The sequence below is a fragment of the Molothrus aeneus genome, chromosome 15 (genome assembly GCF_037042795.1).
Source record: "Molothrus aeneus isolate 106 chromosome 15, BPBGC_Maene_1.0, whole genome shotgun sequence".
NCBI lineage: Eukaryota > Metazoa > Chordata > Aves > Passeriformes > Icteridae > Molothrus > Molothrus aeneus.
The window spans coordinates 4,363,746-4,387,672 of record NC_089660.1 but is presented as its reverse complement, the minus strand read 5'-3'; the positions used below and the strand labels follow the sequence as shown (position 1 = coordinate 4,387,672).

The 23,927-nt window shown below is 39.0% G+C and overlaps 1 protein-coding gene across 4 annotated transcripts in view; it reads right to left on the bottom strand.

Moving 5' to 3' along the window:
- Positions 1–1,559: 1,559 nt before the first annotated feature.
- The window catches only part of EBF1 (EBF transcription factor 1), a 266,899-nt gene continuing 244,531 nt past the window's right edge, over positions 1,560–23,927 (bottom strand). For 3 of the 4 annotated variants that reach the window (XM_066559952.1, XM_066559953.1, XM_066559954.1), the window contains exons 12-16: positions 11,380–11,445; positions 10,626–10,803; positions 9,020–9,199; positions 6,676–6,870; positions 1,560–2,201 (exon numbers count right to left, since the gene is read on the bottom strand). In XM_066559952.1, the coding sequence (XP_066416049.1) occupies positions 2,170–2,201; positions 6,676–6,870; positions 9,020–9,199; positions 10,626–10,803; positions 11,380–11,445 (651 nt within the window). In that variant the 3' untranslated portion in view covers positions 1,560–2,169. Of the gene's footprint in view, positions 2,202–6,264; positions 6,334–6,675; positions 6,871–9,019; positions 9,200–10,625; positions 10,804–11,379; positions 11,446–23,927 lie in introns of all 4 variants that reach the window. The other variant, XM_066559951.1, reaches the window with a different exon arrangement.

The following is a 23,927-nucleotide window of genomic DNA, read 5'->3' as shown; positions in this document are numbered from 1 at the left end:
CTGGTTTATATTTATGTGAAAGACAGAGAAATATACAAGCAGACTTAAGAAAGAAAGTATTTTCATTGAGTTCTATGAAGTTTCTCCCCATATTTAATGCACAAAAATGCGTCACTCCAAAGAGGAGAAATCCCATGCATATTAATAGAGTAAAACAGCATTAGTTTTTGTTAAGCCTCAAAAGCAAAGGATACATTTTTTTTAAATCTACGTAACTAAATGCTACAAGAATAATATGCTACTTTTTGCCATATATTGGAAAAAACTTCTTAACTTACAAATAATACAAAAATAGACAATGGCTTTTGGGTGGAAATTAAAAAAAAATGGAAGCATGGTTTTAAACAATACTAAAAAAAACAACCCTATAAATGAAATGTATTAAAATCACATTTAAACAGCTAATACAACGGTGAATGACCAAACAAATCAGCACTTTTCACATAGCAAACATACACAATAAAATAAACTTGTAGGGGACAAAAAGCAATGTACAAATTCCAAAGATAAATACATTATTTATATGGATATTTTACAAAATCCCCCGTAAAACAAACAAACAAAAAACAGAAACAAAAAGCTTTTTTTTTCTTTAATTAATTTGCAAGTATGTGCAAGCTAAAGGTAGTGAGCTCTTTTTGCAAAATATGCAGTAAAATTCTTTTTTTTTTCTTTTTTGTGATATTGAAAAACTGTCTTAAGACATTAAAATGTATAAATAGAACAACAACTTTGGCAAAAAATCACAAAAAATCTACAGTATTTATAACTACATACAAAACACAACAGCAAAGAAAAAATATCAGGTAATGCATCTTCAGAGCTTTGCTGCCTCTTTGACTAATAATTTTTAAGAACACTTCCCAGATAATGATAGCAAAATTTTTCGTGGTAAAACAGAAGCTATGGTTTTGATTGGAAAGGCCCACCCCAAAGTCACGATTCACTGCTGCAGAGCAGAGCCCTGTGCTGGAGGGAGCGCGGTACGAACCGGGAGGGTCGGCTGATACAGGAGCGGCGCCAGTGGCAGCTGGGCCACGAGGGGTTCGGGGTGGGGAGGCTGAGCCCCCCTGCCCCAGCAGGAGCAGCAGGGCAGGCAGGGGGAGAGGGGCCAGGCTGGCACCCCAGGAGGGCCCAGGCTGTGCCCCCCGTGCCACAGGGCAGAGCCCAGGCTGTGCTTGGGGAAGGGAGCGTTTGGAGGATCTGAGATTTCACCCCAAAAGAGAGGGGTCCCTGCTCACCTCCTGCAGCAGGGCTGGCACTGCAGCTGCAGGCACTGGGTTTGCACTGCCAGAGGAAACTTTTTTGATATTTCCACCCTTCCCTCCCCTTCCCTTCCCTTCCACCAGCTTTATGCCAAGAAAAGTTGGACCTTAATGTCCCCTTCCAACCTGGTGTTCTGGGATGAACTTTTCCTGTTGTGTTATTTACACGATTTTTCAGCCCGATATTAATGACAGAGGTTACTAATCCCACCCCTCACCCCACCCTCATAATCCAAAAATATCAGCTTTTTAGGGAGTGATATCTTTTTAATCAGAACATTAAAAATGCTTCATATCAGCAAGTCACCACTGGATAAGCAACATATATGAGCCGACCCTTAATTAAATGGCCATAATTCTTCTATGAAAAACTAACTGGCACTTCTATTCTGTCCCATACAGGCTTGTATGTAAATGACACCACTTTATTCTTCTTTACACAGCTTTAAAAAAAAATCATAAATTAAAAATGTGGCGTTCCATCTCTAGTGTCCCTTGTGTAATTGTATGATTTATAAAAGACAAATGGTGTTGAGTTAAATCAAGCCTTAAAAAAACCCATAAGAAACCAGAAGGAAATAAAAGCAAGCCCCCACCCCCTAACAAAACAAAACAAAAAAAAAAGTGGATTTTTTTATCAACATACAATAAATATATCTCCCAGGTATTTGGGATGGACAACTCGAATCAACACCTTGCAATTGTGGATTGTTAATTTCAGTATTTGCAAGGATGGTGATTTTTGTTTTGTTTAAAAATCTGCAGTTATTGTAAGATCCTTCTTTATTTCTTTTTTTATTTTTAAAAAGGCCTGAGTAAAAAGTTCCACTCTGGGACTTGTATCAGATTCTCTCTGAAGCAGAATTCAACCTCTTCATTAATAAAATTCTTCAAGGCAATTCTTTCACATGGGGGGAACAATCATGCCAGATATAGCTGTTGGAAGGAAAGGGAGGGGGGAGAGAGAGGGAGAGAGAGAGAGGGGAAAAGTTAATTTTCTGCATTATTAAGCAACTTTTAAAATTCCAGAGCTTTAAACATTTATTAGCAATGTAGTCAGATATCCTTTGAGTTAAATTTATATACATCACTCATAAGAGACAACTATGTACACAAGAATCATGAGAAGTTTCCTTTTGACTGGAAAATGATTCAAACTGCAAGTGACTTTGCTGAAATTACTGATTTTCTTGTAGAAAGTGTCCTTCCTCCATATCAGTATCAGACCTCAACTTATTTTTCTGCTTTTAGTTTCAAGATCCCCTAATGCTGAGGAAGCTTTGACTGGATCCAGCTATTACCACACATTCTGTTACTCTTTTAGAAGCAAAGCAAGAATTTGCAGCAAATTAGGGAAAGCAGCTGGAGTCCCCCTGGCATGGCCCTGCAGGGGTGTCCCTTCAGTGGCACTCTGGGTCATTGCCCTGTGCCAGTCCTCCCAAAGGTCACCCCTGGGACTGAGGTTTGCATTTCCAGGAGCTCAGAAAGGGACTTAAACTCTCAAATTCAGTTTTGAAATTGAAATACATGCTTGACTCCTGGGTTAGCAGGCCAGCATCTTTCCTATTCCACTTGTAGCAGACACCACCAACTACATCAGGTGAGTCATAGGTGAATGTTAATTCAGGATGTTTTCTCTTTGGCTGGCTAAGTTGAATCATCAGCATTTCTTTATTATGCTTCCTACCTCATTTTCTATGAAACCACCACCTCTCTTAGCAGACAGACATTTATGAAAATTCAACAGGGACAGTTTTGCACAGAAGTTGACCTACAGCTCGATCTCTCTCTATTATTTGGGGGCTCAGATCAAACATCCCAAGTGTCCCAGTGACACACAGTGAGCAGGCACATCATTACAGGGGATAGTCATGGAAGTTTATGATGGGAACTGTAAAAACAATGTGTCTCTAAAATGCCAGTTGTACAGTTATTTGCCAAAAGGTAGAAAACAGACTCTTCTTCAGGTTGGCAGCACTTTCCAGGCCCATGATTTAAATGCTGCCTGCCATTCCAGACATCTGGACATGTAATTTCTTAAGGAAGGACTCAACCCCGTGACTGGTGCTGATTCATTGTGCTTTAATTACAGCTGCAATTATTTGATAAGAACAGAGCCAAAGTAAAAGACTCACAGATTTGGGGTTGGAGGGGGAGAGGAGGGAAATGTTTTCTCCACAAACACCACCATATGTGCAAGAATTACAAGTCTAATCAGCAAGGGGAGAACAGCTCGAGTAAACTGCACTGATTAAATGAAATAAAATGAGGGGAGAAGGAGAGAATGCAAAACACATCCAACATGTTTGCAACAGGCCACCCTCAGAGGTGGCACAGAGCAACAGCATTTCAATTATTGGGATTTATCGTGTGGAATCACTGTACTGATTGTGACCCCCACATGAGGGCTCTTCAAGGAGCTAAGAGTGAGGATAAAAGGGATAGAAAGGTGAGTTAAGTTGCTTTACGTCCTACAGAAGACATTTAGGTGAGAAGCATAGAGGGCTCTTTAGGACAAGGTGTTGCTTTCCTTTAGAAAAAGAACCTTTTCTTCAGAAAATGTCACGATACTATTCCAACACTCAACCTGAAAGATTCATCAGAAGCAAATCAATTTCACCAATAATTAGTCAAGAATTGTGTCTCCTGGGACAGGACAGCTGTCTACCCTGGGTAGGAGCCCAAAAAAGGTGAGATAATTGCAATTCCTCTCTTCATGATTTAGACATTTCCCTGTGGTTACAGATCAGCCTTTTGCTGTTGGAAAGAAATGGCACAGAGGCAGATCTTAGCTCCATTTTTCAAAGCATCATTGTTTTTGAAGAGCTCTGAAATTCTGAATTAAATTACAAGGCAAATGATATCTTTTCTGCCTAAAAGCTTTGATATTTCCATTCTTTCCGAGTCTTCATTTAGATCACTCCACTTTTATTCCATAAGTGCTACATCTAGTCATGCAAATTCTCCCAGCTGTAGCCTGTTATTGATCCTGAAAACAGAGATATCAGTGGGAAACAGTGTAGGTATGAGATCACACCACCTCCAAAAAGGGAGGGCAGGGAATACAAAAGCTCCCACCAATGGCCTTTATTTCTTCTATCATATAATAATTTGTATTTGCTGCCAGCAAATTACAGAAATAATGTATTTGGGGTTTTACAAAATTGCATGGCAAAGAGAACAACAGATAAGCCTGGCTGCTGTTTTAGTGAGTTCTGCTGATATCTAAGCCACATAAGGAAAGCTTGATTGCTTTCTGATGCATCCAGAAGCCCAAGAGAGATAAGACAGCCTCCTTATACATGGTTGTTTATTTAAGCATTAAGGCACAACAGGCAGTGCCTCCCTGAGTGATTATTACAAGCCTCAGGTGGTGTCAGGAGGCACAGGACCAAAGGCTGTGTGTCTTTAACTCACCAAGAAGTTCAGTGATGACCTAGAAATGAACCATCTCTTGGTGTCTCATTCCCATTATGAAAACTGAATTGCTAAACAAAAATTAGGGGAAATGCTCAGATCTGTGTGGTTTCTGGGCATTGCAGATGTGGAGGTGACATAATGAGGAGGCAATCAGACAGCTCCAGTTGTGCCCAGTGCTCTCGGCTCCTTCCATAATTGCTTTTCATAACTGGGTACTTGGAATCTGAGGATTCTGTGTCTTGTGAAAGGAGAAACAGTGCCTGAAAAAGCTTTCTCCTGTTACTTGTTTTTTCTCTCCATCCACAACAAGATGGGGACAAGGTGAAGAGAGGAAAAAAAACATTAACATGTTCAAAAGCCTTTTTTCTTTTTTTTTTTTTTTTTTAGTTTTTTATTTCAGATGGAAAATATTATTAGCTGTTTCTTTTAAAACTTGAAGCATGTAAGCACTGCCAATTCTTTTAAATGTTCAAAACCAAATCTAAATGCTGTAGTTCACCTGAAAATTTCATTCTGTCTTATTCCTGACACAGTTTATATTTCTAACAAAGTCCTAACTGAAGGTACCCAAGATCTGCTTATTAGTTCTTAGTAAATTTACAGTTTCTGCACAGTTTTTCTCTGTGTGTGTGCACCTTGGAGGATTCCTCCTCCCAGTTCACCAGTGTAACATGAACTGAGGACAATGCTTTCCTTCAGGCACAATAGATCCAAGCTTTTATGAATGAATTCCTTCCATTCTGCTTGCATATAGATTTTTTTTTGGCTGCTAATGGTGCTATCAGCATTTTGTCTTCAAGCCCAGTGTTCCTCTTTCCAGAGGCTGAGTGACATGGAGTTTATGCACCCATCCTGCTCTGCACACCTCCTTCTGAACCTGGCTTAAAAAAGGATGGATTTTACTCCCCACTCAATGCCCTTTGGATAATTTGCACAGGCTCATGGAAAGGAAACAAATCTCAGGTCTGGAGGAAGCACAATGCACACCATGGAATATCTCCCACCTCTGGCAGCTGGAGGCAGCTGGCTGCATCTGCTTAAGGAAGCCCCTGGACCTAAGCAAGCATGAAAATGCCTCTCTCAGCACAGGGATGTGCAGTGAGGGAACCACACGGGGAGGTTTAGGCACAATGTTGTAAAACAGACTCAGCCAAACAATGGGATGGGCAGTGCTGGGCTTGCAGCACCCTCAGTTTGACAAGCTTTTGTCTGTCACTGCCTTGCCTGCACCAGCCCTTCAAATGGATTCAGATACTAATGCTGGAGAACTTGTAATGAGAGGGGAAGGGATGCAGAAGAGGAGCAGCCCCTTGACACCAACAGTTCAATAGGCTTTCCAAAAGGCCCTGTGCCTTTTCTGGAATTAATTGGCACAGGAGTACATTAATCAGTGGAAACTAATGTTTGCCCTGGTGTGAGTTAAAGTGGAAAACGCTGCTGTTAGTTTGTAATGCATCTCCCATTTATGAAAGGGAAGGTTTGTGCCAAGCTCTGTAACGCTCTATTTGCTCTCAGTAGGATTTCTGCACAAGTGTACTATGACAAAGGACAAAAAGGAAGGGAAGATTGAGTGACGTACTTCAGGAGAAGGCCAGCCCCTGGAGAGACCCTGCAGTGGAGTACTTGCTAGAGTCCACAAAAGACTGGTCTGATAAAGGACGACAACAGGGAATAAGAGAGGAAAGAAAGAAAAAGGACGGTATTAGTAAGCTGAAATATTACTTGTGTTTATCAAAACAGTAGGTCTGTGCTTTAGAGGACACAGCCTCTCAGTTCAGCAGTATTAGCTGGGTTAGAGAGTGGGTGGTTGCCAAACACCTGCAGGCCACAAGGTGCAGTGGGGTGGAGTCAGTTACTCCCTACAGGAGGAAGCCTTAGGACAGAGCCCACCAGGGATCCCTCATTGCCTTCACTCCCCTGGGGCAGCTCGGAGGCACCAGGAGCTCACAGCTGGAGCAGCCACCTCCTGTGCAGCCTGGCTTCCACCTACCTTGCAGGCTATTGCCATTGGTGCTGGTGCAGGTGGGAGGGGGGGAGGTCTGGGGTCTCACGACCGGCGCGAACGCACTCTTCTGCTTCACCGCTGAGACCATGTTGGCTGGTGAGAAGGAGAAAATCCCAGAGGAGCTGCTACAGTTGGAGGGGAGGCTAGTGGAGGAGGCCATCGTCGGACTTGATGGCACAACTGGAGGGAAGAAAGACCCCCCCAAAAAGGGATTCCTTAGTACTCAGTAATAACAGGGTGCAGAATTAAGAGAATTCTCATTCCTGGATGCTCTCAATCTTTCTAGGGATGAACTGAGTGTTCAAAATGCAAATGTGCTACGTGGGAAGTTCAGTCTTTAAACACAGATATCCTTAAACCATTATTTTACTATAAAGTACAACAAATATCTTTGGTTCATGTATTTATCATCAAGCTTTTAAACAAATTTCTTTTCATGAAAATAAAGCTAGCTATTTTAATATTCAGAAGGCACTGCAGGTTTCTCTTCTTATCCAACAACAAGAAAAAATAAAAGGACCAAAACTGTCATCCCATATTTCCATTCTTTGTCCTGTTTAGAAACCGCTTAGATACACAAGTGGGCTGTGAATAATTAGATATTATAGAGTAAAATTCTGATCATATGGGCTTTGAATTATTATTTTATTTGCATTTATGTAGATAAAAATCACCCTATTTAAGTTCTTATTTGAGAATCTGATATCATATTTGTTAACACTGAGGAAATCAATTAATGGAAATTAAATGTTCAAAGTTTCACAGTCTGACAGATACAATCTTAGTCTGAAGTCACTCTGTGTCTGGAAGTACTTGCTAAGGGAGAGCAATCAAAGCACCTAAATTGAATTGCTACTATACAGCAATTAGTTTATTGATTTAATTAAGAATGCCACCTTTTAATTTTCAGGTCATGATTGAAGCATTTTCTGATTCAATGGATTAGACATTAGCAGAATGACAGATCAACCAAGAAAACCTCCCAAAATATAAATAGAATAGAGAACCAGGGCTAGGAAGTGAAGTGCTATTCTAAAGAGGACTCCGTTCATAAATATGAAATAATACACTGCCACAGTATTTTAAATGCATTACTGGCATCTGCTTCCAAAAGGAGATGTCTCATCAATCATGTTATATTATGAATTCAGAGTGTGCAGATTCTGTGACAGTAAATCCAACTTAATAAGTAAGGTACTTTGTAACATTACATGTTACATTATTATTAGAGAACAAAAATAATCACTGGTTAGCAATTCCCAGGTTATAAGTACTAGTTATGTGGGTAAATAATTTGTTCTAAATTTGCAGCAGATAAGCAGCCTTGGCATTAATTATATTATTCAGAGTTCCTATCCTCTTTTTTATTCTAATGTAGATCAAAATAATTCATTTCTGTGTTACACCATTAACTTCAGATTTGCTGTGTAAACCTTGGCACCTCCAGCAGTCAGTTTGTCCTGTCCATGCTACAGTCCCAGCCTATAAATCTGTTTGTATGTCCAGACCTTCCATCCTGATTCTGCTGTCCGCTTCCTACAGATGTCAGTGGAATCCTTTATGCCTCATGAGCAATGTCAGAGGAATTGGGCAGGTTCTGCTCATTCAATTTCTCATGTGACCAGGGACTACTGAGCTCAGCTGCAGAAGGGATTCACTTTACCAATAGAAACGTATTTATATTTAAACAGCTTACTAAACCTTTAATATCAAAATGCAGAAAGTTAGTCCTGCACATAAATATTTCCATGACTGGGACTGTGGACCCTAAGCTCTTCACACCATGGGATGTATCATTTGTATGATTCACATTTTTGTGGCATTCACTGTACTGACACTAAAACACAAAATCTAAGAGCCTTTGTCACATTTTACTGACTCAGTGAAGTCAAAATAATATTACTTAAAAAGCAAGTGGAATATAAACAATCAAGATGAGGCCCAGTAGTAATTCATAATTTTTATAAAGGTTATAAACATATTATTTGCTCAGAAGTTGAGGACAGTGTTTCCCATTAGAGTATAAGGTATAAGGTAAGTTATGAAACTATCAGACTAAATAATTATATATTACTCTTTGTAAGTTCTTTTAATGCTCCCAAATCAAAAATAACAATAATAATTATTAATAGTAATATGAAAACAGAGAGGAGAATTTCTGGCAACACTAAGGTCTTCAAAGTGTATCCAAGATCAGTGCCTTGGAGAGTAAAGACCAAGTTCTATTTCAAGTGCTCAAAACAGAAAACAAATATTGAGCATCAGAGAAAATCTACTGCCTCCTTCTAATGAAAATGTGCAAAATACAGAAAAGACATAAAATACTCACTGGCATAGGGAGAATTGGCAGCAGATCCATTCAGGAAGGTTGGAGAACCGCCTAAATTTGACATTCCAGCATTCCCATAGCCATTCATGCTTGTTGTGACAGAGTTGTAGTTTGTCTGCTGCGGGGTGGTGCTTGGCACGTAGCCATGAGGTGACACACTGCTGGAGTTGCGAGTGAAACCTTGTGTGGGGAGGGAACACAGGCAGAAATTGGAATTAGCCCCACAACAGCTTCCTACACAAACCAAGGGGGAGCCCAGTCCAGCCAGGGAGCCCAGAGAGGGGCAGGACTGACCCCCAGCACCACCAGGTACCCAAACTGGGAGCCCTCTCTGCCCAGGCCGCTGCTGGAGGAGGGAGCCTGGAGCCTGCAGAGCTCCCCAGGCAAGCCAGGGATGCCCTGGAGCAAAGATCAGCTCGGGGTGTTGGAGGAACACTCGCTCTGAAAGGGCTGCTTGTAGGAAATGGAGTAAACATGACCTACATTTTCAGAGTGAGGAGCACAGACCCACTCAAGGTATGTTAAAAGCACGTGATTGTTGTTAACTCTTTTCTGATGTCACTGTCATTTAACACACCTCAGGTGCTCACTGCACACTTCAGGAAATGGAGTGTATTTCTCCAGCTTGTGGGATATCCTTTGTCTTTTTGCCTTGGTCTCATCATTGTGTTGGTGGGAAATGAGCATCAAATTTGACAGCAAGTTAAAATTTGAATCTCTACCTAATTCTGGAAATGACATTTTAGGAAACTCATATCCAAATGTTCATAAGGAAAGATTTGTTTCTAGAAGCCACAGAAATACAAAATATGCATCTCCACTCCTAGAAGAAAAATCACCAATTTTTCTTCCTAACACACAGCATAAAATATTTCAATCTAAAAATAATTTTGTATTTTTTTATTGTAATGCAAAAATTTTGTTTCTGCTCTTCTAGAAACAGCCTCATCCTAACACTTTCTCATTCAAACGTATTTTTAAGTTGGATAATATATAGAGCTCAGCAAAGGAGAGGGCAAAATGCAAAGGGCTTCTACAAAAATATTCTTCACCTATTTTTTATTTTAACTCTTATTTTAAACCAATACTGATTTTATACAAAGTGAAAAACACTTTATTTTAAAAACTGGAAAAACTCTGAAAAGTCTTTTTACATATTTGTATTCTTTGCTAATTGTAAAATTTATGAAAGTCTCAAACTGAAAAAAACACAGTTCTAATACCCTAACTCTTGCAAAACAAACCCAAATTAAATAGATAAACATTCAAGGGATAACTTCATATTATAAAGAAGTACTACAAAAAGCCCAGACTGAGAGATCCATGCTCAGGAAAATATATAAGCAAGTACTTAACATTAAGTACATGCTGAAGCTGATTAAAATTAGTGGGATTTAAACACAAATACAAGTGTTACTCTGAGCAGAATGAGAAGCTATTTAGAGACATGCAGAAGTGATTTTCCTGAGTTCGGGCAGCCCCATCCTGTGCCATTCCAAGGATCTGGGATGGGCTGCCCAGCCCTGCCTCTGCCACTGCTCTGCCCGTCCCCCTGACTTCTCTCAGAAGAGATCCACAGAGAGAGGAAGGTGAGGCTCGTGCTGACCCTGGTTGGTGGCTTGGGAGGCTTCAGAGACATTGACAGCGAGCTGGCCACTGAAGGAGTTCACGCCCATCATTCCCGCGTGGACGGAGGTGTTGGCGAGGGCGGGGAGCTGGTTGTGGTTGCGGGGGACGCTGTAGAGCGCTTCAGCGATGTCTGCAGCTCTCTTCAGGATTATCTCCTGCAGGGTAAGGAAAAAAAACATGCAAGAGTTACCAAAGAGACTCTGACAAACCTCTTCTTACAGACTCAAATGAAACAGTTCCCTGTCCAAAGGCTAAAAGGAGATGCTTTTCTTTCTAAACCAGCTGGCTGACAGAGAGCTCATGCTTACAGGATCTTCCTGTTAAATCCTGACATCTGTGGTAAGAGAGTTGGAAGTCCCAGTCCCAGTGGCCACATTTTGTATAAAAAGACCAACTGGCAGGATGGGGCTGGAGCCTGGACTTGCTCCACCTTAAAGCTCTCTTTAAGGGAAGAGGGAGAAGTCACTGGTGGCAAGACATCATGTACAACATTGCTCATATTATATAGGATCTGGTGAAAGTGGGCAGATGCCTCCATGGTGTTTTTACAAACACTAAATTCGCACCCTTTAAAAAAGAAAAGAAGCAAACTAAACCCCACTCCAGATTTGGCATCGCCCTGTGCATTTATTCTTGTCTCCCACTGTAGCATCATATCCCTTTAGCCCTGATCTATCTATACATATAAGAAACAGCCATGATATAGAATTGCTGAAGTAGAATGCATTTACCTGGTTATTATGTGGCATACCATAGAGTGCTTCTACTAAATCAGCAGCCCTCTTAAGTATTACTTCCTGTCAATATAAAAACAGAAGCATTCTGCTGAGTTCAATAAACTCCTTGTGGGGAAAACAAATATTCTCTTCTATTAGGTGCACCATGTTTTGTAGTGGTTTTTTTTTTCATTTTTTCCTCCCACCAGGTAAACCTTAATTGTAACAAGTCTCAGCAACCACTGAGTGGTGTTAAATCACTGGTTCATCCTATTCACACACACGCTTAATCAAGTCAAAAGGTGAGAATCATTGGTGCTGCAAAATAAAATACATCACTCAATTGTCTCTACCATCTGCACTATAAACCACTCATGGGTTTATTGCAGAATACAATCCTGAGGTCATTTACTAGATTACTACAATCAATGTCATTCAGAGAATGTTATGAATCCCTTCAATGTGTTTACTTTATTCTTAATTGCATGCTGCAGGAATTGTGACCTTACCCAGCAGGCCACATTCAGAAGATACCCAATCAGTCCTGTGCTACTGTAATGAAACCCTTTGGCTTCTCCACTTTGTGTCCTGGTACGAGGGGTCAGGGCAGGATCCACATGCATGGAATGATGCCCAAGAGGAAAACACATGCAGTGTGTGAGAGAACAGCCCAGGTCCATGCAGTGTTTCCTGGAAATTTTCCTTGTATGGACAGCAGACTTTAAAACAGTCTGAGATTCAGTTCTCCATTTTGGGCAATTTTTTCCCTCCATTTTCTTATTCATTCCTTTTCATTTAATATTTCTTAGGGTATTTTCTACTGGTATTCAAGTAACAAGAGCATTTCCTGTGTTCTTATATTTTACAGCACCCTGATGATAATCCTGATAGAAAATATAAAAATGCATTGCAGAATTAACCCAGAAGAATTTTTTTCCCTTATTATTTCATGGCATCTTTCAGAGCAGATTCCCAAATGCCCGATCAAAACCGGTCAGGAACATCCTTTGAGTAAAACAATGTATTTTTGTAGTTCCCAGCCCCTAAGTACTGCTCTAATATTCTAACATGACGCTATTCACCATGGCATATTGCTGCAAGCAGCTTACAAAAATAGTACCAGTTCTAAGCATTTTACAGTTTTCTACAAAGTTAAACTTTTAAACTTAAAATATTTTACACAATAGCCATATTTTATACCAAAAAGAAACAGTAATGCTCAATTTTCATATACTGTAGACTCTGATCAGAAAATAGAGATATAATTGCGTTCATTTTGCTGTCACCATAACCTCTTCAAAAATCCTTGAACAACTCTTCAAATGACAAGCTTTTAGATGCATATTAGCATTTTTTTCAATTTTAAATTCTCTATAATATAACATAAAATAGTTGTCATACTGCAGTAACTACTTATGACATATATAATGTCCTAAATTCAAAAATGAGATGGAGGATTTTTGTTCTCCCAGTAAACATTTAGGCTTGCCTTCTGCTGCACACACCCCTGTCTCAGAACACACATTTAAATTATTTTCCACATATGAAGTGAGATGCAATACATAATTGATGGATTTTTAAATCACTACACTTGAAACAGATTCTGAGGACTTAAGTTGCTACAGCCTTTTTCTGTTGGTGGGTTTTGTTTGTTTCGCTTATTTGCTTGATTTTTAAGGTTGGGGTTGGTTTTGTTTTTGCTGCAGTTGTTGGTTTGGGGTGGTTTTTTTCCTTGTTTTTTGACCACAGCAGTGAGCAGTATAATCATGGACAGACAGACACAAACAGCATCCAGGTACAAACAATCCTCGCTCCTCTAAACACTGAGGTGCCCTGTCTGCCTCATACTGAAGACACAAACTAGAGAAGAACAGAGACATTACTGAAAAACTGTTCTCTTTTTCATTCCATGATTTTAGATAGAAAATTACTGCACAGGTGTTTGACTTTGCAAACCAGGATTTATTTCACTTCAGTTGAAATTGCTTGCAGTATATATTTCACTGATGGAAAATTAGAATGTGATACAGAGGCCGCAAACTGCTTTGGTATATTGTTAGCTTAAGCTGTCATTATGCCAAATTACTAAAAAAAAAGAAAGTTTAAATAGTCATTTCTGCTCTACCTGACTAATCATAGTTATTTATATAATGCTGAGCTAAAAACCTTAGAGTGCATCTAAAAAGAGATTGAAAACCGTGTTAAAAATGAGGTAATTACATAGAATCTTACAGCTGCTCTCCCTCATATCAAATATATTTCAGTTCTTAAACACTGGAAGTTCTTTGATGCCATATCATATTGCATGTAAATAAAACTAATTGTCATGATGGTTTATTGAAACATTCTTGACAAGTAGCATTCAATTTTCTTAGCTAGTCAATGATTCTATTTTTTCCCAACATTTTCAGGGTCTGTAAATTTGAGTTTCATACTTTCTCTACCTATATTTTCACACAAGAAAAGCATTTCTTGTTTATGACATGTTCAGATTAAAGTAGATGTTACAGAAAAACCTTCCTGCATCAAATAGTGGTATCTTCTATTCCAGAGCTGATGGTACTTTTCATATAGACAAACCAGCTTTAAAAACACACAACAAAATGCTGCTAAAATGAAGCTCAAGATATTAACTTCTTGTTTTCTGAATGCATCTTAAACCTTTTGCAGCTCTGCCTAAATTACAACAGAAGCTGCTCCACATACAAAGGAGCCCCTGAAGTCCTCTACGAGTTAGAGCAGCAGACCTTGCAAGGTGCTTGGATTGCGGTGACCAGAAAATTGTTCTCACCTCCGTGTCATTACGCTCACAGTGAAGCAGCCCCCGAGCATGTTTGTGTTGGGGATCTAATATATTGCCTTTCAATCAGAGCTGAGAGCCACTGAACACATAGACAGAACATGACGAGCAGGTCAGGAAAGCAATAAAGATTTTACAGAGCTGTCCAAGGTGCTAAATTTACTCAATAATGGGTTTGGCACCATAGTGTTAACCTCTCATTTACTACCAGTTTGAGGGACTAAATTGAAGTAGCTGACTTCATTTACCTTGAAATGTATATTTTATGACATTATGTAAGTAGATTGAAAGGGCACTGCAGTTTTAACAATTTAAAGGCTAGAGCATGTTTAAGATGAAGTTTGAATATTTATCGTATATTGCACTTAAACTATATTGTATATTAAAATGCATTGATTAAATTTGTAAAAGGTATTATAAAAAAGGACAGCTAGTATAAGAGATCTATGTCTTTTAAAATCCAATTGATACTGCATATTACCACGGAGATGGTAACAGATAAACAGATAGAGGGGTGGACAGAGCAGCAGACAGACTGAGCAAAAAGTGAGTGAAACTCATATTCTGTGAAAAGAAATCTCTGCATAAGCTCAAGGTTTGTTATTCCAGATATTCTTTTGTTCACAGAAATTTTTCTTTGCCTGCATCTCCAAAGCCTAGATTTTCATAGCAGTAAGTGGGCATCATGTAAGGTCCTTCCAATTGAATATGCAAGTGGAAATATTTCCTGAGAGAGACAGAGTTTGACTAAAGCTAATATCTAATTTATGGGGGCATTTGTCAAGGAAGATCCACTTTTCTATTACTGCTAAAAGTCTGACAGCTTTTGGTTTAGAATCAAGGACTTAGCAGCATTTAGCTAGACCTAAGTGAGGGTCTTCTTTTTTTGCATTTTGTTTCAAATGAGAATAATTTTATTTCTCTAAAAATCACAAATGAACAAATATTGAGTAAAGGAAACATTACTTTAGTAATTACATATGATTCATCAGAACTCTGCGCACCAAAAATCCATAGTCCATTTTTATTCCAAACTGAAGCTGATTTTCTACTGAGGGAATTTTACATTTTAATTTTTGAAACACACTCACAATTAAATATTTTGATCAAATCTTCCTCCTGAAGATACTAAGGGGTGTCATGTAGACACCCCTTAGTATCTTCAGGAGGAAGATACTAAAAGAGGGGCTGAGCAGTAAATTCTACTGCAGCTTTGCATATCCCCAAACTACTATAGAAGAAAATATTACAAAGCATACTGAAGCAACTGTGCTTTTGAAGCACAAAGACTGAAATTCAAACTGAATCCACTTCTGACTGAATGTACCTCAAACACTCCAGCACCTCTGCATTTTTTGTTGGAGTCCTGCATTCCCTTCAGAAGGATTTCATTAAGAACATGAAACTTGCATTTCAAGTTTTATCAAGATGAAAACACTTTGTGTCAAGACTTATCATGACAAACACATTTTTTGTTAGTTTTAAAGGAGACGAGGTATTTCTTCTTGTAACATCTGCTTACTTTTTATTCAGAAACTCTTGAAAAAAAATCCACTCTGTATCTCAAAAGGGCTGTGAGTCTGGTGAGATAAAGAGTATCTAGAGCTACACTGAGTTGTTCAGCTTAAGTAACTAAATTAGATAATGTTCAAGGTACTCGTTAAACCGAAATGAATTTTGTCAAGAAGAAGCTGACTACAATATATAACACTCACCAGCCACATATTGTATTATTGAGACCACCACAGGATTTATGAACTCGTGGAGGGCGTGGGGGGGAAGCTGTTCCAGCATCCTCTGAGGCATTTATCTTATGTGTTGTCTGGATATCATATCACCTTCTAATGCTCTTTAGCATTGTAATACAAGAGAGAGCTCATTCATCTTCTGAGAGGGTACTTAGGGATGATGATGTCATTCATACTTCCTTGACTCTTATGTCTGACCTCCTGCCTCTGCCTTCTAACTTCCTACTCTCATGGCTACTTGCAAGAAAAACCTCCTCTGCAGACTCAAAATGCTCAGCATCAGACTCCAGTTCACTTCTTCACCTTGGAAAGGTCACATTCTGAAATTTCTAGTCAAAATCACAGTCATTTGTGCTCAAACTTTCCCTTTGGTTTTCAGTTGGTGAAACAATAAATGTGATAGTTAAGGACATGGGTCAGAAGTAAGTTTTAAACTTACACTTATGTGCATTATATTTTAAAAGATAAAATTTTGAACATCTCTTTCTAATGTAAAGGCAAAACCAAGAGAGACATTTACAAGAATGCCAAAGATCTAAAATCCCAGACATTGAGCTTGGTACAAAAGAGCTTCAGGCTGTCCAGAACCTCCCATCTCTCACCATCAACAGTGAGCACTGCATTATTGTATCATTTTCAGCAATTATAGCTGTATAAAGACTCATAAAAGCCATTCAAAATGTAAAGTTCCTCCATTTACTGTAAGACCGAGGGAATTGTGCCAGCCTAATGGGAAGTATAAAATAACAGGGCCATATCCCTAAAAAGATATTTGTACTCACACCAAGCTGAAAACTTTTCCAACAAACAAACAACTGAATGGTTTCCATGTATTATGATTGAACCATACCAAAGAAGTGAACACCATACAGATACCACAAAGACAAGAGGGCAGAATGGGAGAGAAAGATGACGTATCTCACTTGAGGGGCAAAAAAAAGCTTCAGCTGACCACTGTCTACAGGATGGAAGTGCACTGAATTCCTGCCACTGAATTTCAATGGCAACTTCCCAGAAAACATGTCTACAGTGGGAGCTAGAACCTTGGTCTTTCCAAGCCACTGTAGTCTCATCAGCCTCCACCCAAACTGAAAATCACAGCCTAAATGTACAGCACTAAAAACAGTCATGCATAACTTTACCACCTGCTCCACAATGAGCCAAGCTTATAAATAAAATATAGGAAGCCTCTACGAGGCAGCAGAAAGAACAAATGCTGAAGTGCAAATGGGAGCAGGCATTTAGCCGTAAACATTGAGAATCGATGATTAAAACTCCTCCTAACCACAAAGGTGATAAATGCAAATGGGGGAAACACACCCTGCCCAAAAAGTCTTCTTTGCAAATACTGCTGACAAAAGAAGGAACAAAATTATGATGATCTGTCTGAAAGTCTGTCCTTGCAAGTCTCCCATCTTACACCTATTAACCTCCTGGAAATATGGTGTAGTTTAACACTAAAAGAAAATCAGCCTCCTTTATTAGTCTACACCGATCATGCTGGTGGTCCCATTTCCATAAATGATGGGCATAAAACAACAACAGAATTAGTAGCTAACACAGATGTGTTCTTCATCTAGATACAGGGTGGCATGGAATAAACCACCATTAATATTGTTGGTTTGGAATAATTCTTTGAATAAACTGCCATTTGAGAGTCTGGATGCTCCCACCATATTATCATCAACTGAAGCATCTGGCAAGTCATTTGGAAGGTTCTGTTGCTAAAAGTTCTGGACTTGTCTGCTAATGTTCGGTCTCTAAATAAAGGGAGAAGAGTGGGTATAGGAGAGCAGATATGCAGAATTAAAATCACTCTGCTAGGACTTAAATCATCTCCTTTAGGGACTTTAGAGACAACAGTGATGTCATGACTCACATCCAAGTCCCTCTGATAGCTGGAGAACTTTGCTTCTCCTGAGCAAATTCATAGCATGTCCTGCCCCCAGCCCCTCTGTTTACCAGGAAAAGGCATTTCCAGCCACATGCAGGAACCCTTCAGAACTGTCAGATTTTACCTCATGCAGCCAGTGCAGGGCTGGTGGATATCACTGCATTGTACCCTTGCATCTGCTCCCACCCGGCAGCCCAGCAGCTGAGAGCTGGCAGGTGTCACTCATGCTTGGGAGCCACAAACACTTCAGGAGCCAACACTGGGACAATTCTCTGGCCTCCCCTGCAGCATTTCCCACAGATTGTCCTGCAGGCTCACACTGTGAGGGTCTAATGACACATCCCCTCAGCCTGGAGCAGCTAGAGCAGGAGAGGAAACACATTTTACAGCTCTACAAAAACCTGAAGGATTTGTAGCATGGAAAGAACAGTTCTCCTGCATGCACTGCTTTTATGCCATCCCATCATTCATGCTGGGGTCAGTTTGTCATATCCAGTGAATCACTAGAAGACAATCTAATTAGATGCACAAATGGGTAAGTCCACGTAATTTAGTGACTAACAAAAAATCCCTTACCAACTTCCCTCCATCCCACCAGGTTACAGTGACTCGCACTATTCCCCTCTATCTAGGCTGCAAAAATATTATTCCTGATTTATCCATATGAGCAAACAAATGACAACATTAGACTCTTTTCTTTTATCTGACCTCAAAAGTTTGTCACAATAACCTAAAAGCACATTTTTCCTTCTAAATTCTCCTTATGTGTCTCCACTACCATCAGACCCAGGGCAATTTTGGATAGGAGTCTCAGGCATATATTTTTGAAAATCTACTCCAAACAATTTGTATGAGCATCCACAGTACTTTAAAGCAGATGTTCATTATTAAGATTAAGGAGTTTTTGGTCTCGGGGCTTTTTTTTGGTTTTGTATATGTAAGATTTTCTGATAGTTCTTTCTCTTGCTGGTATTAACATTCCTATTTCTAGAAAATAAAGGAGAAAAAAGAGTTATTGCTCAAAATCTTCTCCTGACTATTTTTTACCCATATATTTTTGGAAAATTGTCAACATTCCCTTACGGAAGAAGATTTTGAATGATTTGAAGGGTCTGGACTTAAGTAAACTTTAAAGAGTTTGGAAAAATTAACAGAGGCACTGAATTCTGACACTGTCATTCAAAGACACTGCACAGGCTGTTTTAGAACCTTTATTCTATGGATCATATTATTGTGTCCATTAGAAAAATTCCCTGGAATACTGGGGTTTAAAAAAAGATTAACTCTGGCTTGTGATTTTAGGTATGGCACAATGCAGATAACAAATTCTGTATTTGTAAGAGTGAAAAATGTTCATTGGCAAATGGACAGGCTGATATCTATTTCTATGATTTGTATACACAAAGACTTTCCAAACACAGGTCAAATCCTAACACTTTTAAATTGATCTCACATTAGGTCAAACTAGACTGCATTGGGTGGCTTAATTCACTTGGCTGCATTTAAATCTATAGAGAAATATGCTTGGTAATGAATGGCCAAAATCCTGCTGAGCTAAATCAGAGGAGATGTGTAGCAATTAAAGTGTTAATTGTAGATATGTGTTTTGTCCATTTTATTTTCAGTTTGTCTTATGCATTTACCCATATAAATATCTAAATATGCCAAATTAGCTCTTTTCTACTAAAAAAAACCCCAAGTGTTCAATCCCATTAATTTAAAGAGCCACCCATGCTTTCTTTTAATGAACAAGAAAAAAAAACCCACCAAACAAACTAAACTAAACCAAACAAAAAACCCAGCCTATCATTAAGATCTGTGGAACTGTCACTTTCCTGGATTGGATGCTTCAGATGGGAAGTGTGAGCATTTAGAAACTGAGAGCTCAGGTTACTTTTAATAGCAGGAGGAAACTGAAAAATAAGACAGAATGAAATTCTGACCTACAATAATATTCCACTGTTCTGTGGAGAGTGGATGCATAAAAATGTTGAAATAGAGAGTGGAATAATGTTGGTGGGTTTTAGTGTTACAGTTAAAACACTGCTCAGTCATAACCCCTAGAAATGACTGCTTTCACTTCCATTTTATCATCGGCATAATTAAAAGAAGTCTCTTGAAAGGGGCATTCTCATTACAGCCAAGGACCACTTCAGACCCCATTGAAATGAAAAGACAGACCATAGATTAGGTGCAGATACAAGTGGTAATTTCTAGGGAAGCATAAAATACCAAATGTGTAACAACCATATTTTATGTGCTCAAAAGACTCACAGTATTTTATTGTGCAAAGAGACTTTGGCTCAGAAGGACAACTTCAACAAAGTGGCTCCTATCACATATTCTAAAAAAACTTCAACTTCCTTATCAGAAACAAAAGTTATTTTGTTTCTTGTATTATTATTTTTAATTTACAGTCCTATAATTCAGCTGAAATTATCCAAAGCAAGCATAAATGTTGAATAACTATGAATTTAAGAGATTTATCCAACATTTCACAAAGGTAACACTCTATTTCTGTGTACAGCTCCAGAAAGTAAAAGCAGGCACAGCATTTTACATGATCTAGGGCTCCTTTTTCAGTGTTGAGGGAAAAGTATTACCATTGTCACTACACCAATATATTTTATAGAATTGCTTCAAAGTACTGACTTTTCAAAATACATCAATATTTCAGTAGCTTTTTTGATCAACAAAACCTCAGCATTCATGTTAGTTTACAGCTGAATAATGAAAGAAAACCCAGATGATCAAATTATGAGTATTATTTATTTCCTGTTTGTTAAAAACACTTTTAAACACATTTCATTTGTCTGAAGTTCACATTTGGAAAAATTGGGCACCTCTATTCTGTCAAATGTTTGGACTTCAAGATGCTATGAGCAGATAAAATGATGAATCCAGCATTATTAGTGGACACACTTAGGTAATCCTAAAGAATAAAATCAACAAATGTACAATTTCTCTATCTTGGACTACCCAAAATATAGCAACGAAAAATGTGTTAAATATATGTGGCTCTGCTTTAGAAATGCTTCTGGGTCTTGTTTTCATTCTCCTCTCAGCAAATATATCATTTGTTATCTGTAGTCACAAATGTATTCCAAAATATTCTTTAAAATAAATCCAAACTGCATTTCCATGTCTGTACAAGTAGGTTGAGATTGTGCTATTGTACTTAGAGGACATTCCAGTCCAGTTGAGTTATATCACCATAAGTTACATGATTGACTTTTACAGCAGAAAGAAAAGGTTGTACTCAAACAACTGTTATTGCCTCAATGGAAAAAAAAAAAAAATCAATGAATGTAAAATGAACAAGAGATTTTGTCCAAGTTGCAGTTAATACTACTGAAGAGCTATGGATATTAAAAGGTCAACAAATAAATTAGTCCAAGTGTTATGAAATGAATGATTTGGCTTATAATTGTATTGAGTGCAAATTGTTCACTGCCTATTAGACCAGGTAATTTTTAACCATGGTGCCTCAATTACTGTTCCATGAGCAATAATACAGTTGTAAGAGCCACCAGTTCGATCGGGTGACCTGGGAGACACTCCAGGACAGCTGCCTCTGCTATGATGGATCACCCAGCCTGATCTCCAAATGGTGCCAAACCTTCCCTTCCTGGGAGGGGATCTCATAAAAGAAACATTACTGCTTGATTCATTTTACCAAAATGCTTGAGTTTTCCAGCGTCAGCAGCTGGGCAGAGATTGTGAGGCTCTGTATTTCTTAGAAGAATTACGACAAGAGGCTCCTATTGCTTCCAGCACTCTCTGCTAAATGGCATCGCGATGGTTTGGAGATGCTTTTTCTGCCACTCAATTGGGCTGTGTTGTGAGAAATACACAGCAATGATATTTTACATCACCACGTAAACCACCACATAACACCTAAAAGTAGGCCAGAAATGGAGACTCTAGGTGAGATTATAGACATTACTTCACATTTCTGCAATGCCCTGCGTTCAGAGATCTCAAAGCACCATTTTAATGGGAGCAAATTAAACTTCACAACAGACTTTCTAGGAAAACACACTCTCTTCTCCCCCATCTTCATCAGAGACAGCCTTGAAGTGTAGCTGTTTGGCTGAAATTACAGTGGGCTATGGTTAGAACCAAAGCAAGCTTTGTAGGGTGAGGTAATATCTTTTATTAAAGAGTGATACAGGTCAGAAAAGGTACAGTCAGCACACAGGAAGCAAGGATGGGCACCCAAAAAGCTGTTTTATTCCAGTTATATCAGTCAGTCTAAGATATAACCACTCCCTACAAATCTTGATAGCCTTAAAAAGGGAAAAGGAATCAATCTGATAGTGCTTTCATGCTATGAAGCAACACCCATGGCAGCAGCTGTGTTTCCCCATTGCTCCTTGGGGCACAGGGCTCCCTGTGAGCCAGGGCTCAGAATAAGGCAATAAAGAGCTCACCAGGCTCCCCAGAGGACTGGGCCTCAAAGGATTGTAACTAGGCTGTAACTACACAGATCTGCTCTCCTGAATAATCCTGAATTATCAAATAATCTGCACAGGAGAAACCACTATAATAAAACCTAATTAGAATAGATTGTACCCCATACAACCAAATCCTGTTTATATTGTCACTCTACTATATTTTTGATAAATCACTACATTCAAACAGTCTGTTGGGAGGGTGGTTTTCCATTTCATCTCTCCATTGAGCAAAAAAAGTGCCACATGACTGGAGTCTGGATTTCCATTTCACCAGCATTCAGTTGAACTGAATATTATTTGGCACAATACAGTGTACAACTGAGCCACTAAATGGCTGATTTACTAAATTATTATTAGATGAGCTCGTGCTGTTCCAAGTGAAAGTGCAGTCACTGTCTCTCTTCATGGTGTGTTCAAATTGTTCTGTGTTTAAATATTCAGCATGAGGCTAATGTGAACTGATGAACTGAGACTACAAACGTTCACTTTCAATGCAGACAGGGAGACAGAGATGCAACATATCATGTGGCCTGGGGAGGTGAAGATGATTTATGTCTAAGGATGCTGCTGCCTATTTCCATTAATATAAGATATTCTTAATTAGCTTTGTATTTGATCCAGGAGTTTGGAAATGTAGCTAGAAGCAAGAAAACAGCTCCAAAACTGAACATAGCTGTGTGGCTATGGAGGCATCAGAGTCCTGGTGAAGAGGAGGCATCAGAGTCCTGGTGAAAGAGGTACTTGAGCCTGGATCTCTCAATAAAGCTCATGAGCTGCCTCCACTGTTTCATCCTTTGCTCTCTTTAATATTTGAGCTGTAACTTTAAACTATCACCTGCAATTCCTACCTGAGCATCAGAAATCCTTGGTGTGTAAAGGACTGACCATGTTGTGCAATTCTATGACTTTCTGAGGTGAGCGGATATGGGGGGAAAAGGAAAAATAGATATTTTTAAGAAAGGTTAAAGAAAAAAAAAAAACAATTTCTTTACTGCCACCTGCTGGAGTTGACAATAACCCTTTGTCCCACTGAGAGAACAAGCTCCTCACTTGGAGGACAGTTACGGGGAGCATTTAAAATACAGTGAACCCAGACACTTACAGTAGATTAGAATTTTTTATTGGTGCTGTGTTGCCATAACAACATAAAGACAGCAGATGACTTAAGCTAAGCTTGCAAAGCAAAAGGCTGCTCATCTGGCAGTTAAAATGAATACAGTTCACTTCACAAGTTCCCCATATGGACCCTTAGTGTATGGTAATGAGGATACCATATGGTGGGAGAAAATGCACAGAGAACAATTGTGCTCCGCTGGATGAGTGAAGTGAGCGGGAAGTTATGAGGAAACACAGGAGAGAGATTTGTGTGTGTGCTCTCTAACTCAAGGGTTTCTTTCAGAGGGGGGTTCTCTCTCTTCTTAATCTTCTTCTTAATATATACATGCATAGAAATGACAGAGAAACATATTGCACATTTTGCAACATCATTCATCATAAACTGTCAGCTGTGTTTGTAAATCAGCTTGGTAAGATCTTAGAAATCTGTAATTCTTAAAAGGTAAAAGTGCTAAGTTTTTAGACAAAGTGCAGGAAAATTTAAGCACTTCTGACAAGTAGAAACATTAGTGGTAATCATTTTAAAAATGCTTGCTTTTTCCTGCCTG